This window comes from Copadichromis virginalis, linkage group LG14 (genome assembly GCF_057382275.1).
Source record: "Copadichromis virginalis isolate Kocher_CV1m ecotype Utaka linkage group LG14, C_Virginalis_male_GT1.1, whole genome shotgun sequence".
NCBI lineage: Eukaryota > Metazoa > Chordata > Actinopteri > Cichliformes > Cichlidae > Copadichromis > Copadichromis virginalis.
In genome coordinates this window covers 34,691,042-34,706,908 of record NC_140631.1, presented here as the reverse complement: position 1 = coordinate 34,706,908, position 15,867 = coordinate 34,691,042, and the positions used below count along the sequence as shown (strand labels likewise).

General features: G+C 40.5%; 1 protein-coding gene across 1 annotated transcript in view; it reads right to left on the bottom strand.

Annotated features, from left to right (window-relative positions):
- LOC146694430 (rho guanine nucleotide exchange factor TIAM1-like) overlaps positions 1–15,867 on the bottom strand; it is a 40,856-nt gene that overhangs the window by 2,550 nt on the left and 22,439 nt on the right. Inside the window, exons 8-26 of the mRNA XM_085430600.1 lie at positions 14,947–15,093; positions 14,742–14,816; positions 14,163–14,333; positions 13,888–13,992; positions 13,378–13,459; positions 13,086–13,172; positions 11,899–12,111; positions 10,066–10,166; positions 4,820–5,005; positions 3,861–3,929; positions 3,396–3,521; positions 3,185–3,293; positions 2,199–2,378; positions 1,996–2,114; positions 1,793–1,901; positions 841–899; positions 601–706; positions 391–478; positions 106–278 (exon numbers count right to left, since the gene is read on the bottom strand). Of these exons, the coding sequence (XP_085286726.1) occupies positions 106–278; positions 391–478; positions 601–706; positions 841–899; positions 1,793–1,901; positions 1,996–2,114; positions 2,199–2,378; positions 3,185–3,293; positions 3,396–3,521; positions 3,861–3,929; positions 4,820–5,005; positions 10,066–10,166; positions 11,899–12,111; positions 13,086–13,172; positions 13,378–13,459; positions 13,888–13,992; positions 14,163–14,333; positions 14,742–14,816; positions 14,947–15,093 (2,305 nt within the window). The remainder of the gene's footprint in view (positions 1–105; positions 279–390; positions 479–600; positions 707–840; positions 900–1,792; positions 1,902–1,995; positions 2,115–2,198; positions 2,379–3,184; positions 3,294–3,395; positions 3,522–3,860; positions 3,930–4,819; positions 5,006–10,065; positions 10,167–11,898; positions 12,112–13,085; positions 13,173–13,377; positions 13,460–13,887; positions 13,993–14,162; positions 14,334–14,741; positions 14,817–14,946; positions 15,094–15,867) is intronic.

Here is a 15,867-nt window from a genome sequence, read left to right as displayed (position 1 = left end):
TTAAATGAAAAACTCAGGATAAAACCACAGGATTCTGCCTGTCTGTCAAAAATAAATTGTGCACTTGAAGCTGTTGGGTTAATGCATCTACAGACTGGCATTTACCTGCTCTATTTATAGTGGGGCGGGCTCCCTTCAGAGCACACAGCCGTTTTCCTCCAAAGGGTACATACTGCTGGTTGAGTGGTAAGCTCTCTGTTTTTAGGAGCTGCCGGCGATGCTTTTCTCGCAAGATGGAGTGGACTGTCTTCACAAAGTCTTTTCTGCTCTCCGGAGAGCTGAAAAAGGTAGACAGTTTGTCACTTCGTTAGATAGCAGACTGGACTTTATCAGTAGTGGGCAAGCTGTAATCTGCAGTGTAATTGAACCTCCTTTAGCAGAAATCCTCACCTGCAGCACAAGTGAAATGTCCTTTCTGGTCTTCCTTCTGACTCCGATTTTGTGTGGATAATCTCACACACAGCAGAGCCCTCGCCATCTGAGGGAGAAATCATCACTAATGTCTCATATACGTAGAAATCTGGTAATATATTGTGAGATAATCATTAGTCGGACTGAAGCTAGAACTAGTGTGCTACTAAAGTTTGTAATCTACTATACCTGCATTGGTCATAGACCGGACTTGAAGGGCATCAGTTGGGATCATGTGACGGAATCTGAAGGGATCTTTTTCTTCAGAAGATACAGAGACCCGGTGGGAACCTCCCTTCAGTCAAGTAAAGAAATTTTTTGTTTTTGTTTTTACAGACAAAAAATGGTCCACAGGAAAGGCAAGTCAACAATGTGTTTGCGATTGGGGTTTGGTGTTGCTGATGGAATCCTGTTTTTGTGAAAACCTACCATTTTCTTCTTCTGCTTGGACCCCTCCTTGCAAACAAAGACCACTGCTGTTTTGAACACTAGAAAGCATTGGTGGAAAAAAAGACTTAGTAATCACTGGGGTTCAGGTCACATGTCAAATCAACATATGTAACTTTGAAGTTAACAACAGGTCTGTTCATTAAAAACTACATAGGAAGGGTTACTGGTCTCTTTTTTGTGCACAATTGTGAACAATTCTTGCTAAAATGAAAAGACTTTTTTGTTTATTTATATGTTTTAGTTCATTTTTACTCTTCTGTAAAGCATCCTTGGGGTTATCCAAACCTTAGTTAATATTATTATTAGTACCATTGTTGTTATTATTAATACTATATATGGTCAGAAGTCGGGGGGCAACTAATACACATGGGTTTTTTTAGCCCGTCTGACTACTCAAAGCACTTTAGACTACCTTTTTTTACAGCACTACATTTTTACAGCACTTTATTCTAGACCAAGTACTTGGTCTACCTCACATTATTGGGGAATTCAGAATCACCAGTTAACCAAACATGCCTGTCTTTGGATGTGAAAGGAAGCCAGAGAGCCTAAAGAAAACCCACACGGGCAAAGGAAGAACATGCAAACTCCACACAGGGAGACCTTAACTGACTAAGCTTTCTCATTGTGAGGCAACAGTGCTAACTATTGCACTGCTATGCAACCCACATTACAGTTAACTGAAATGTTGTCAAATGCTGCTAATCTGTCACTTATGGAGTGTAAGGCATTTGAATTTTTCCATAATTACTAGGCAGTTCTTTCCAAAATGTGCCCTGATGCATGTGCACGCTTTACACAACGTGTGTGACTGTGCCATCACAGTCAATTTGTCATTTTTCATCAGATGTTTTGACATTTTTAGGTGGAATCCAAACAGCATACATACACTTATTATTCATTTATTACATAATCAACAATCCTGCCATACCAAATGTAGCCATCTGGGGTTCTTTTTTCCATTTTCCTAAGGAGGCAGGTGGGTTAATCCATGTCACAGTGTTGTGGAGAAGCAGATCGCCCATTGACAGATCAGCAACCTGGTAATTGGAACGAAATAATCAACCAATCTGCTCCAATTGCGTGTCATTTTTGGTTAACATAACAGAACCAAGCCAGGTTTCTCCGATCTACCTCTTTCTTTTCACTGCTCTGCTCTGTGATAAGCTGATCAAACACAGCTCCAAACTCCTCGTGGATCTTCTGCATTTCATTGATGTGGCTGGCAACCTTGTTCATGGCTTTCATGGCAACTGCAGTCCAGCACAAATCGCGTTATGAGGCGGGTTGTTGGGATTGTACATATTTTTGAGATCTGCTATAAGAATTTGTCTTACCGTCGAGGTGGTAATGTTCTTCACTGTCTGGGTCTGTGAGCGAGAAGAGCTCCTTCAGCAGGAGGGGATACTTGAGAACCCTCTGTATGGGTTTGATTAGGTAAGACTCCAGTGTGGAAGAGTGCTGCTGCTTGGGGTTTCGTTCATCCAGAAAGGCCTTAAAATTGGGGTCCGTTTTGGCTGGAATGACCGAAAAAGAACACTTAGTGAAACGCCTCCATATGTTACCTATTTACCTACTTTTAATTATCCTCTATGTAACTGATAAACATTGGATTCCTAGTATTTTCACTAATGGTCTATTCAATTCAATTTTATTTATATAGCGCCAAATCACAACAAAAGTCGCCTCAAGGCGCTTCATAGATACAGAGAAAAACCCAACAATCATATGACCCCCTATGAGCAAGCACTTTGGCGACAGTGGGAAGGAAAAACTCCCTTTTAACAGGAAGAAACCTCCGGCAGAACCAGGCTGAGGGAGGGGCGGCCATCTGCTGCGACCGGTTGGGGTGAGATCTATAAGTTTGTTGTCTGCTTGCTTATGTTTAGCCTGATATTATGCAGATTACTGGCGTACAAGCATGCTTTGTCTTGCATTAGAGATTAGAAGCCACATCAAAAGGTCTGAATTGTTTTGTTTTTACAGAAGGGTCATTTTTATCGAACAGCAGCTAAACATGAGTGGGCAGAACAAAAATCTGTTTACTGTTCCAAAAAAAAAGAAAAAGAAAAACAAAACAGCTTTATTCTAATAGCACCTCCTTAAACAGTGTGGCAGATAACCAGTTGACTCACTGAATGTAAATGCAGAAAACAAAGCCATCCAGTCAAGTCCTGAAGGGAGTGGGTGTACTAGCTTAGAAGACAGTGTTCGAGACTGCTCATTATATACCATACATTTGTGCAAAGCTTTTAGCCCTGGGAGCCTAAATGCATCCTTTCTCCTTTAAGGAGGGATGCATCTCTGAAGCACATTTACTCACCCTTCACGAGGACCTTAGGGACTTTGGTGTGGCTGGCGCAGAAAGCACTGTAGATCTTAAACCGGTCTGCATAGTACAGGAAAGAGCCTCCGAGGGAGAAGAGGATTTTCTGTAAAAAGGAGTCACACAACCAGTAATTCAAAGACTTTGTCGGGTCTTTAAATACCTGTTGCTAGTCTTTTGCTGTATATTTCAAAGAATAAGTGCATACCTTAAACTGATCCACTCTCTCCAGTTTCTCCAAATCAGGAACCAGTCTCGTCCCGTCTTCCAGAGTCTTGAGAAACTCGACTTGGAACTCCACCATTTCTGGCAAGTTACCAAACAGAACATCCAGCTGAAAGAAAAATTATTTGAGATGATTTGAAATAAAGAAAGAATTTTAACACCTTCCAGTGCATTTCAAAATATTATTTTTATTAATCACTTGCTACCAGTTAAACCACAAAAATGTCCAAAAATTGAATATAACCAAATGAACCTCGTTGTTGAAAGTGCAGATAAAACATGTTATTTTCAAACATCCCATCTCTCTCACACATCATCCAACCCTCTTGTCCTCACACAGAGCTGCACTTCACATGATTATGTAACCTACTTTTCTTAGAACATTTCAACAGTACTGGCATTTAAAAGCCTGGACCCCATAAAGGCACATGGGGAGCATTTGACATACCTCATCCTGAGTAAGGAAGGTCTCTTTCTGCAGTGGGGTTAAATATCTCCCAATGAGGCAATTAAGATCCTGCAAGAAAACCATGAAAAAGAGTCGGTAAATTGTGCTTTACTCAGGTTTGCCTTGTGCCACCGTGTGAAATATGGACACACACAAAAAAATGCATTTTTAAATAAGGCTTTGACATTTTTAACAAATCAACAGGTATAGAAAGGGATAGTCAGACACCAGGACAAATAAGTAATTCAAGCTCAAACCAAAAGCAGCTGGTGGGTGCCTTTTTCTTCAGAAAGAACGGCTATATGGAAACCAAATTAAGTAGATGACTCTGGTAATACAAACGTGAGCTGAAATGTAGAAAGCCTAAGAAATGAACAAATGCCTGGCAATCAAAAGTAACATGAGACTGACTCCAAATGACGTGCTCAAACTTGTAGCAAACAAAACACATTATGTGGTATTGCATTAAAGCTTTGTCAACTTGAAATCAAAACCCCTTCAAGTGTTTTGCCTGTATTTATTGCATTAGCAACAAAACGGCAACTCCTACTACAAGACACACAGACATAAAAATGCACCCACATGTCTGTTTGAACAATACACCATCAGTCACTTGCAGTATAATTTCTATAATAACTATATCTGTGGCCCGTGAAATAGGGCATAACATTTTAGTTAGTCTAAATTATTCCATTATATAGCATCGCTAACCCAGTTATTCCACTGAGCCATATTTATACTGGGCTGAAAAAGATTAGGCAATATCCAAGCAAGGGCACAGCTGTGTCCTGCTCATATCTCCCGAGACACAGAGATAAATATGGATAGGTCATGTTGAATGGGTAATGTGGAAGCCTAACACGACCTAAGGCAGACAGAAATATCGATCGATGGACAGGAGGAACATGCACACTCACAAACACCATCTGCCTCCTACAAGTAAGATGAGTGATACTGACTTTGACATAGGTGCGTTCGGTCTCCACGAGTTCACAGATGACTTTGCGGAGCTTGTCGGCATCAGAGAGCTGTCTGGGAGTTGCAGGAGGTGGAAAGGGCGATTCCGGGCTCGGCGAAGAGGACACACACTCCAAGGAATTCATGTCATGGAGACTGCGGCAGAAAGCGGCGACCTGCTCCGTGCTCTGCAAGAAAGGGGGGGAAAACAACCAAAAAAAGATGAGCGTTTCAAAGGCAAGAGTGATAAAATCCTTCATAAAAGAAAACGGCAATGTTCACAAAGGTGGGAGCCGCAAACATTAGGAAGCAGATGCCACTTTCTACCTACTGTTGTGCACACATCCATGACTGTACAGCAACTGAGCCTGGAAAGAGGCAGTGAGGCAGCTCTAAAAAAAAAAAAAAATCATTTGCACTAATTTGGTCTATTTTCAGTCTGTCATAACAATGACTTTCCACCTCCCTCTCACTCACATCGCTCTTTTCCCTTGTGTTTTCCTCCTACTGATGGATCGGTGGTGTAATGATTCAGCTCTTTCACAGAATCAAAATATACACACAACGGTGTCTGTCCACATACAGTATGGGTTGCCGTGGTGACCAGCGCTGATGTGCATTAGACTATCATTTTGGGTAAAAAAATAGACCACACTCAGTAGCAGCCTACATGGCTGAACTAGTACTTGTTACTTTGGCCACAGCCTCAGCATCCCTAAATATAAACTGGCATTTTGGCTTTAAAAAAAAAAAAAAAAAAATCAATACAAACACAAAGCAGAAAGCACAAAGAGCATAAATCATATCCATCGAAGCCTTATTCACTCTGTGAGGCCAGACTTCATTTGAAAGTACATGATAAAGATCAAATGAGACAGTCACATAACAGGGACCACTAGGAGCTGTAGTCATTATTGAGTTCATAACTGGAAGCTGAGAGATGTGTGCTTTGTTTTATATGGAGTTTTACAGGCTGGACAGAAACAATTTGTCCTCTCACACCTATAGGCTCCCCTGTGAAATACTGAGATTATACATCAACATAGCTGCAGAGGATGAAAGGTTGTGTTTCTCATATTAGAAAACCCAATTATGATCTTAGCTGCTGTCAGTCTTCACATCTAAACTTTGTTTTTAGTTTTAGACAAACAAACATAAGGATTCTGCTGTCTCTAAAAAGCAATGCGTGTGCAATTTTTCCAATATTTACCAAAATGCTGATGAAAAACGGCCATAGTCCTGATGTTCTTTGCCGTCATTCACAAAAATATGATGGAAAAATGCAAGAGCGAGAAGAACAGAGTACAAGAAGAATAGTGTTATCCAGCAACTGTTACAGATATTCCCGTGCAGCTTTGCAAATGACCGTGGTTATCAGCTTTGTTATCTAATCAAAGAGACATTGATATGTGAGGCACGACAGCCATTTGTTCCTCTTGACAATGTTCCCAAATTAAGCAGGCAGCTCTCACATAAACAGATGAACTAGGAGGTGCTGTGTCTGTAAATGCAATGTTGCAAATGGATCTTACACTAATTCACAAATGCTTTGTGATTTGTTAGATGTGATATTTTTTGGTCAGAGTGAACACAACACATACTTTGTAAGTAAAACCAACTGGATGTAGAGAGTGATTTAGTTAAAAAAATAAAATAAAAGTTTTTTTTTAAAAAAAGTCTTATGAAACTTAGAGCTGATGATATGTAAGGTCCAGTACATTACACATAAAATTGAGCATGAAATGATAGATGGAAATGCACAAACAGATTGCAAGAGTGCAGAAAAAGGGGAAAATTCAAATCTGTTTCTTTTCTGAACATTTTGCAAAGTTTTACTAAGCCTAGTAAGACAGTCACAGTCAAGACATGCTCTTCACAATCTAGGCTAATTAACACTATGACAGCTTTGGGTGCTTGGACACTTATGACATGTTAGAAAGGAGAGAAAGTACAGAGGGGGAGAAAAAAGAAAATCACAGGCTTCTGTATCTATTTAAAAGAACAATGTGTAAATGTAAAAACCTGTCACAGATTTTTTAATCTATATTTTATTTGCTGGGGGAAATAAACTACTTCAAAGCATAAAAGCATGGCGTAAGGAGAAGACTGCATGTCTGTTCTCTGAAACTGAAGCCCGATATCGCAGCTTAAGGTGCTAAGAGAGAAACTCAGAAATAGTCAGTAGATTGTCCAAGTCGCATAAAGTCCAAGTCATCTGCAGTAAGACTTGTAGAGCATGGGCTCCTATATGCAGTATTTTATTTTGGCATCTCCTGGAGCATTCCAGTGATTATGGGGCAACTCTGCGGCGACAGTGACTCACAGCTTCCTGCCATTGGTCTACAGCAGCCAGCGAGAGGTGTGAAACTAACACTGAGAAGGACAGGTGATTTTGTTTTTCTTCTCACTGGAATGAGACAACAGCTATCACAGCAGCACCAAGAATTAAGCAGGTAAAAAAAACGACGTGCATGAAAGAAAAGAGGCTCACCAGATGAAGCATGTCATAGATGGAGTCTGTGGAGCGCTTGCTGTGCTTGCTCCACTTCAGGATAGACATAGCCGGGTGCAGATGGACAGCCAGCGTCAGTTAAAGTACCAGAGAGAAAACAAAGACTCCGGGCTTTAGAAAGAGCAAAGTCTACACTGTGTCTCTCCAATACATTTCTGAGCCCTTTTGTCTTCCCTGGTTTAAAAAAAAAAAAAAAAAAAAAAACAGGAGAAGATGCTGTGGTGCTTGTGATGAAGGATGAGGAGCTGCTCAGCCTCCTCCTCTCCGCCCACCAGCACTTAGAGCCTTCCAACTCCCCTTCTTTTGCTCCTTCACAGTCTGCTGTAGCTTTGTCACCAGTACTCTGCTGTTTTCTCTCTCTGGCTCTCTCTCTTCTCTACAGGCTGGGTAAACTTAGGCACACTGTGTGAGTGTGAAGATCTGGTCAACTCTAGCAGCATTGTAAATTAGTCTCGATAATCCTCCAGACCGGGGAGAGAGCAAAGGAGCAGGAGGGAAAGAGTCTCCTCATGGCTGCAGTGGAGCAAGATTGACTGGGTAAGCCACGCCGCAGTAGAATACAAATGCAGGATTTCAGGAAAAGGGGAGAGGGGAGCTGCTGAGGAGCAGGCTGGAGAGGGGGTGAACTGCCGTGCAGCATTTAACAAGTAACAAAAGAAGCAATGGTCCCTGTGATTAAGTTACAAGCTCTGAAAATACCATAGCAGTGAGGAAGAAAAATACACACTTGCTGTTTTCACCAAACATCCAGTCCCCCCCCCCCGCATAACAACTGAATTGCATGACTTGCTTTCCACTGTGTGTCCTGTTTGACTCAGTCAGTAATTTCCTACTTTCCCAGAATGCCCCACATAAAGACTCCACATTTGTCATTGAGAGATGGGAGTGTACAGCTAAACAGTTTAGAGGCTGTTATTCAGATCACAAAATGATGCCACACTGAGTTCTTCTCTATTGAGCCTGTAGCCAGAGCACACAAATTGGCATCGCTGAGAAATGATGTAGGTGGTCTGTGCCAAAGTCCTTGCTTTGAATATGTAGTACGTAATGAGGTTATGTTGCACATAGCTTTTATAATAACAAGACAGAAAAACAGTGATAGTACTTTGCCCCATAAAATAATTAGAAATCTATGTGTTTTTCATAGCACAAAATACAATCTTACAAAGGTTAGGCTGGCTATCTATGTCTGACAATGACTGAAAGTAGGAAATCGTTGATCATCTTTTCAGCTGTTGTCATACAAAGTCATGGTGTGCACAACAACACCAACTAATATTTTTATCACTTTGTTAAGCCACTCCTGAGCCGATTTCAAGAAAACATATAGACATGTTTCAGATACGAGGACATAAATCTCAGCTTTTCTTTGCTTTGAGGTTTTTCACAGGGCCATCTTTTTAATGATTCACATACCATCAATGCTACACAAAGAAAAAAGCGAGTTCTGATCTCACAAAAGGAACCTATCGGTTAATTTTCAAACAGAAAGCCCAAAGGAGAATGAAAGCAATCAATGTTTTTTTAAAGAAAAAAAAAAAATAGCTGAAAAAGCAGTATTTAACAGAGCAGATCACAATCTTAACCACAGATTTTGTCCTTCAGTTTACTCATAATCTAGACTCGTTTTCCTCATCCCTATAATATCATTAATAATTACAAAGGCAGTTACAGAGCTGCACTTGATTAACTGCTGCTCATTAAGCAAGACAAGTTCAACGGCGTGATTAAAACAGACAACGTATAAAGAAGCAGTCATGTAACCAGCCCTGAATTTGAAGGGTAAGTAGGATGTCTGAGGATATCACATTGATCCTTGGAGCTCTTGCAGTGAGCTCCCAATTTAACCGGGTACAATGAGAAATGATGTCGTTATCAAGTGTTGTCATAAGAGATGAGAGATAAACTAATCTACAAGAGCACATCAGTGCTTTCATTCAGCATTTCATGAGCAAGTGCCCAGTGATCCTTTGAAGTCGGTTACAGAGAGCAGATTAAGGACTGCCGCTTTTTTCGCCTTTCTTCTTCTTCCATTTTTTTCGAATTAGACATCTTTGTTAGTCATAGCACTTTAACAGCAACACGTGGGTCTTTGAGACTTATTTGCTTGTCTTGGCAGTAGTGCTCTGTGCTTTCTATTTTAAACTTGTCTCTGTTCATTTATAGCTAAAAATGAATCCACCCCCAGTTATTACCTGGTCCTACTAACCTCGCATAATCAAGCAATAACAATGCAAGCTTAATCAAACCCATCCATCACTCGGCTGTTTCATTCAAAGCAAATCATTTCTCCTGTCCTTTGTCTCCAGTGCATAAGATACACTTCATGCAGCAATGATGAGATATTTTTGTATTTAGGTCCCTTTGATTTAATCATGTCAGAAGCTATGAAATTCCATTAGAGTTGTGTGTCATGGAGGGAAAAGAGAAACCTGATACAGATTGTGTTGAGAAGCATGGGGTTAACACCCTCATGTTGATTATGGATGCTGCTCTGCTTTCATAAACAAGATAAAATGAGCCAGTAACAGATGGTGAGTCAAACTGTGGCAAAGCGAAATGCCTGTGAGTGCTTTTTCATAATACCAGAGCTAAGAGGTGTGCTGTAAAGAACAAGGACGGAAAAGAAGCATAGGCGCTGCAATATTACACGAAAGCTTGGTTGTCAGATGTTTTCTGTGATGACACTAAGAATAATAATAATAATAAAAGTGATGATAAACATTGTGCTCTTACCTTTGTGCACTCGTCGAACTCACTGAAGATCTCAGAGTCGTCATCCAGGCTGTCTCCTGAGCTCTCCAGAAACAGTCCAACTCCATCATCCAGGATTTCCTCTGAGAGAAACAAAACAGTCATGTATATGCGTCACAAAAGCCCCCCCCTTTAAATTAGATTAATACATTTACTTGCCTTGTCATTTTATTACGATTTAAGACCTTCCTAAACTAATCCACTAAGCTAACTGCTCAGAATGTCCTATTTTTCCTCATTTAAATCCAGTAAATCTGTTGTGTTTGCATTAATGAAACTGATGTCGCTAAGGATGATGGTCTGAAAGTCAGTTCTTCTTGCATGGAAATAAAATATACGCTTGAGATTTGCCTACTTGCACGCTTCTGATTCATTTACATGCCAGGTGAGTACGTAAACATCACCACACTGTGAGCATCTGATGGCTTTGATACGCTTTAGATTTGTGGGAATTGAATTTAAACTGTTCATTAACCTCTGCTAATTGGACCTATAAACATGCAAGGATGGAAGCACCAGTGGCACTTTAAATTAGTAAGTGAAATACAGTACTGTGCAAAAGTGTTGAGCCATCCATCATATCTTTATGTTTGGCTTCCAAGAAGCTGGAGTTTCTTGTAATTCATTAAAGTGGTCTTGCGCAGTCATTCTTCACACTTTCTGAAAGTTGAGATCTTTCTGTGGGCATTGGCTGCTTTTTCATCCAATCCCTGTACCTGACCATTTTCAGGAATCTACATTTTTTGTTAATGTGGCCCTCTTAATCTGTCCTACAAAGATGCAATTGTATTTCTGGACCAAAATTGTGATTCCAAAATAGCTGTTATCCAAAAACTTGGCATCTCTCTGCATGGTGTACAGTGTAGCCTAAAAAAACCCCCAAAAACAGAGCAAGTGGAGGAAAAAGCGGCATGCCTAAAAATCTATGTACAGTAGGTGAAAGTCTTCCAGAAACAGGAAAAAAAATTCAGCACAAATATGAGGACCAGAGAGATGAATCTGGTCCTTCATTTGATCCATCTGCTCCTCACTAAAGCCTAATCGGAAATGGTCGTAGAAGTAGAAGGGTGGGCATAGGGGAGAAAAAGGCAGACTTCAGAAAATCAGTGGCAGCGGATCTTATGAAGTGAATGAATGTACATGTATGTGGAGAAGGTCAGGAGAAAGGTACATCAGAAAGTGTCTACAGGCATCTATGAAACAGTGGCGGCTCTGTGGTGGTTTGGGGCTGCATTTCAACTAGTGATGTTGGAAATTAAGAATTTAGGAAAACACCATCAGATACCATCATTACGCATTTGGAAAGTGTCTTAACGGCAAGAGCTTCATTTTTCAGCATGACAGTGATCCCAAACATACTGTTAATTCAACAAAAGCAAACCTGGATAGAAAAAACACACAATGGAAAACTACCAGCCATGGATTGGCCTTCCCAAAGCTTGGGCTGCAACAAATATTGTGACAGAGAACGAAACCAAAAGCAGCCAACATCGAAAGAAGAGCTTTAAATGTCCTTCAAGCCGGGAAAGCCTGGAACTATTCCTGAAGACTACTTAAAGAAATTAAAATAAGCTTGGCTAAGAGACTTCAAAAGAAAAGAAAGAAAAGAGTTCTGTGCTAAAGAATAAAGGAATTCAAAGCAAATATTGACTTTTAATCCTGTTGTTATTTATTGACTGTAGTATCATTTATGTTTGCATATATTTCAGTAAATCACTGCACTTTTTTCCCCAGCAAAAGAAAGAAAGGTTGACTAAACTCCACACAGCACTGCATAATGTTAAAGTATACCATTTGTGTCTTTTTTCCTTTTACCTTGACTTTGGGAGAAAATGTCAGTGTAGAGATCCTCCTCTGCATCTGAGCGGCGTGGCGGCAAGTAGCAGAGCTGACGGCGGTCCACCGCAGGCAAGGTGTTGACTGTCAGAGCCAGTGAAGCCTGAGAGAATGCTGCTTTCATGTCAGAGAAATTAAGACTATGGGAGTCTTTTCCATTTAACTGAAGTATTTCATCCCCTGCGTTCAGACCTGCAAAAACATGCACAACCAGCTTTCAGCATCAGCTCCAGTTTACGGTCTCCTGTTCCTTCATTTACTAAAAAAAATGTTCTCTAATATCAGATCGTAATGACCTAATCTTTAGCAATAATCAAACAACTCCTGCTTGAAATGTTCAAATGGTGTTTTAAGTAAAATGTATTTGTATAGCGCTTTACTAGTCCCTAAGGACCCCAAAGCGCTTTACACAACCAGTCATCCACCCATTCACACACACATTCACACACTGGTGATGGCAAGCTACATTGTAGCCACAGCCACCCTGGGGTGCACTGACAGAGGCGAGGCTGCCGGACACTGGCGCCACCGGGCCCTCTGACCACCACCAGTAGGCAACGGGTGAAGTGTCTTGCCCAAGGACACAACGACCGAGACTGTCCAAGCCGGGGCTCAAACCGGACAAACTCCCAACTCTTGAGCCACAATCTACAACTTTGGAGACTGTTGTTTTAATTTCAGCCCCACAGGCATGACCCGTTTCTCTATTTTTTGTGAAATATTAGCCAGTAACACATTAACACTTGTTGTCCAACATCAGTCATAATTGTTCTGGGATCAATGCTCTTTATCTTTATTTTGACATCATTCAGCTCTTCAGCTTCATTACAGGAGAGCCAGTGTGAAGCAGCCGTTGTTAAGTGTCAGATTCAACATAATTCTTCATAAAGGCCAGTGAGAGGCATGATTATAGTAATCAGCACCCTTGAGAAGTGTTGTGTCCTCTAAAACCTTCTCTACCTGTTGAATAAACATGCTAATGCATTTTTCGAAAGAGAAACCAAGCAGGAGATGAAAACTCTCCTGGCCTTGATGTGAGAAAATGGAGAAGCACTAAAAACAGCTAAGGCAACCTGCATTGTTTATATTTTCCTTTAAAGTGTGGCTTATTAGATACAAAGTGTGTTTAGGAAGAGTTCTTTCAGTAGAAATGAAGGATAATTAACCTTTAGCAAAGGCTAATCCCCCTGCCTTTACATCAGTGATGTAGAGCTGCTGTACTCCATCCTCCTCCACCACCGAAATGGAGAAACCTGAACACAAAAGGGAAATGTGAAGAGAAAGAAAAGCAGAGAGAGAGAGAAAATGATGATATTAGCCAAGCATCAGAGGGACAAATAGGGATGGTTAACAAAAGGTCAAAGAAAATCAATTCTTATGCTGAAGAAAACAGAAATACGAGTCTTTAACACTGACTTCATTGCAGCATTCTAAATAAAGATAGAAAATTATTCTTACCGTAACCAATCATGCAGGATTCATCTCTGTCAAACTGGATTACTTTAGTTATTTTAGAGCAAAGCTCAATTTCTTTGTACAGCTGCAAGGAACAAAAGGAAGTCATTATACATCCTGAAACAACAGCCTACTTCATTCATGGCGTGGTGGGTGGGCTATTGACAGCATGGAAGGAGGCCATTAATTTTCTGTACTTTCAGACAAAGCAGCTCTAGCAGCTCTTTATAGAGGAGTTTCTTTGCTATGTCATGATTACATGATTTAATTACAAAAGAGGTTACAGATATTGTTTATAAAGCTTCTCCATGATTATTTTTGGTGCATGGATCTCCCAGGCACAGTTTTATTTATTATAAACCTTGTTGCTGTAGTATTTTTTTCCTATTGTGATTCCTAATACATTGTAAATCAACTCCTGACATTTTTTTAAATACATTTCTTGACCTTGACTCATTTTCAAAACAGCCTGTGAGGGGAGGAAAGATCATATTCAAGATATCAGTGACATACCAAGTCACATATATCCTCCTCTGGTTTGGGAATGTAGAATTGCACTTGATTTTCTATAAGGAATTTGAGTCGTAAGTAGTGTTTAGTGGGATCGAGCTGATGAGCCTGTGGGATGAGCACAAAAAGACAGAAATTTATCCAGAATCGCAGCAGTGAGATATCTTTCATGTTTTCCTAACAGATGGTATTTCTCTGGCTCAGTGTGGCTTTCAGTTTAAGCGTCTTATGAATATCGCTTTAAACCGTAGCTCATTCGAGGCTCTGTGTTTTTTTACCTTGCAGATGGACTCGAGAACACACAGTGCAGACTCTCCTGGCTGGATGATTGTTAGCACGGGCTGGTCATTTGGGAGACATACCCAGGAGGGTGTAAGGTGGTCAGGAACCCAGATATCGCTCTCTGTGCTGGGTCGTGGAAGGCTTTTCACAGTTCCCTCCTCACTTTTCTTGAAATGGAGACATCCAAAGTAATTAAACACACTTTACTGCAAGGTCTGACTTCTTCAAATTAGATAATACTTCTAAAATAGTCTCCAAAATAATCCATCTTCACCAATACTTTGCATCTTCCTTCTAAATCACAGAGTAGTCGGAATACACTTTCCAAGCCATATAGTGCATTTGCTTAAATGGGGAATGAAAGAAAAATTAAAAGCTCTAATTTTCCTGAGTAGCTGTCACAGCTTGTAAGCTCTTCACTTTGGCTCTGGCGCTTACTCAGAATACATTAAGGGGTAATATTTCACTGATGTCAATGTTGGCCACATATTTTGTTGAGGAAGTTCGCACTTCTGTTTGACCAACTGCTCACTGACAAATGAATGCAAACAGATAACTGAATTATTCATCCTTACTGTGTTTTCCTTAGCAGGATCAACATATATGCCATCTACTGGCTTTTTAATGGGCTCTTCACCATCAGCAAAAACCTGCAGGAGCAAACAACAAAATGGCAAGTTACCAGTCAGGTAGGATGGATGCTTGAGAAATGGGCAAAAGTAACTTGTCAGCTGTGATTAAGCGCGGAAATTTTGGAAGGAGGTGGAACACTTCACAGACCTGGCTGACCGTTGGGTGGGCTTTTGTCTTTTTCTTTGAGGTAGTGTCCAGACCCCAGAGGGAAGAGAACCTGCTCTTGCGCTTACTGCAGGAACGAGACATGGCCTGCGTTCGCCGTCTCACTCCGGTCTCTGTGCGGGCTGCCACCTGGAAAACGTAACATGGCGAAGTGGGGTCAAAAACGGATCAAATGAGATCGACAGCTATCTGTTTGACCTCGCGTCAAATCCCATTTTGCCAAAATGACTTGAGAAGTGCAGCATATCAGCATATTTTAGGGGGTTTTAAAATAAATAAAATCATAAATATTCAAGAGAGGAAAGCTACAGTTCTGACAAAAAGAGAAAGAAGAAATAAAACTGAGTATATAAAAAAAGTGATCAAGGAACATTTCACTGAGTGGTTTATGGAAATTACCTTGTCTTAAGTGACTGAATAAATGGTCGTGTTAATCATACAGATATAGAGTAGTCAAATATTATGCATGAAAACTAGACTTGGACATTTTTAGGCTGCTTAACTATTAAGAAATAAGTAAAAGGTTTGGGTTTTTTTTTAAAATAAATACTGAATTAAACATATCAGCACTGTGCCTGCAGCAGGCTCTAAAACTAGCCTAGGCACTCATTCTGTCATTTGTTCTGTCAACACTTTGCAGGCCATTCTGGTGAGTGCACAGTGCTGATACAGAGTAAATTCAAGAGGAGTGAAAGCGTAGGAAAGCTCTTAGCAGTTGTCTTTTGTTAGACATCCTTAACTGCTATCTCCCAGCTCAAACACCCACCTGCTCTGTAGCACTGCGTTGGTGGTGGTGAGGGAAAAAGCACCTCAGTGATCTGCGAAACATCGCTAAAAAATCAGATGTTTTCTTTTACTACTAGTGCTTTTAGATGTGAAGTACATAACCTCTTTGCAGCAGCA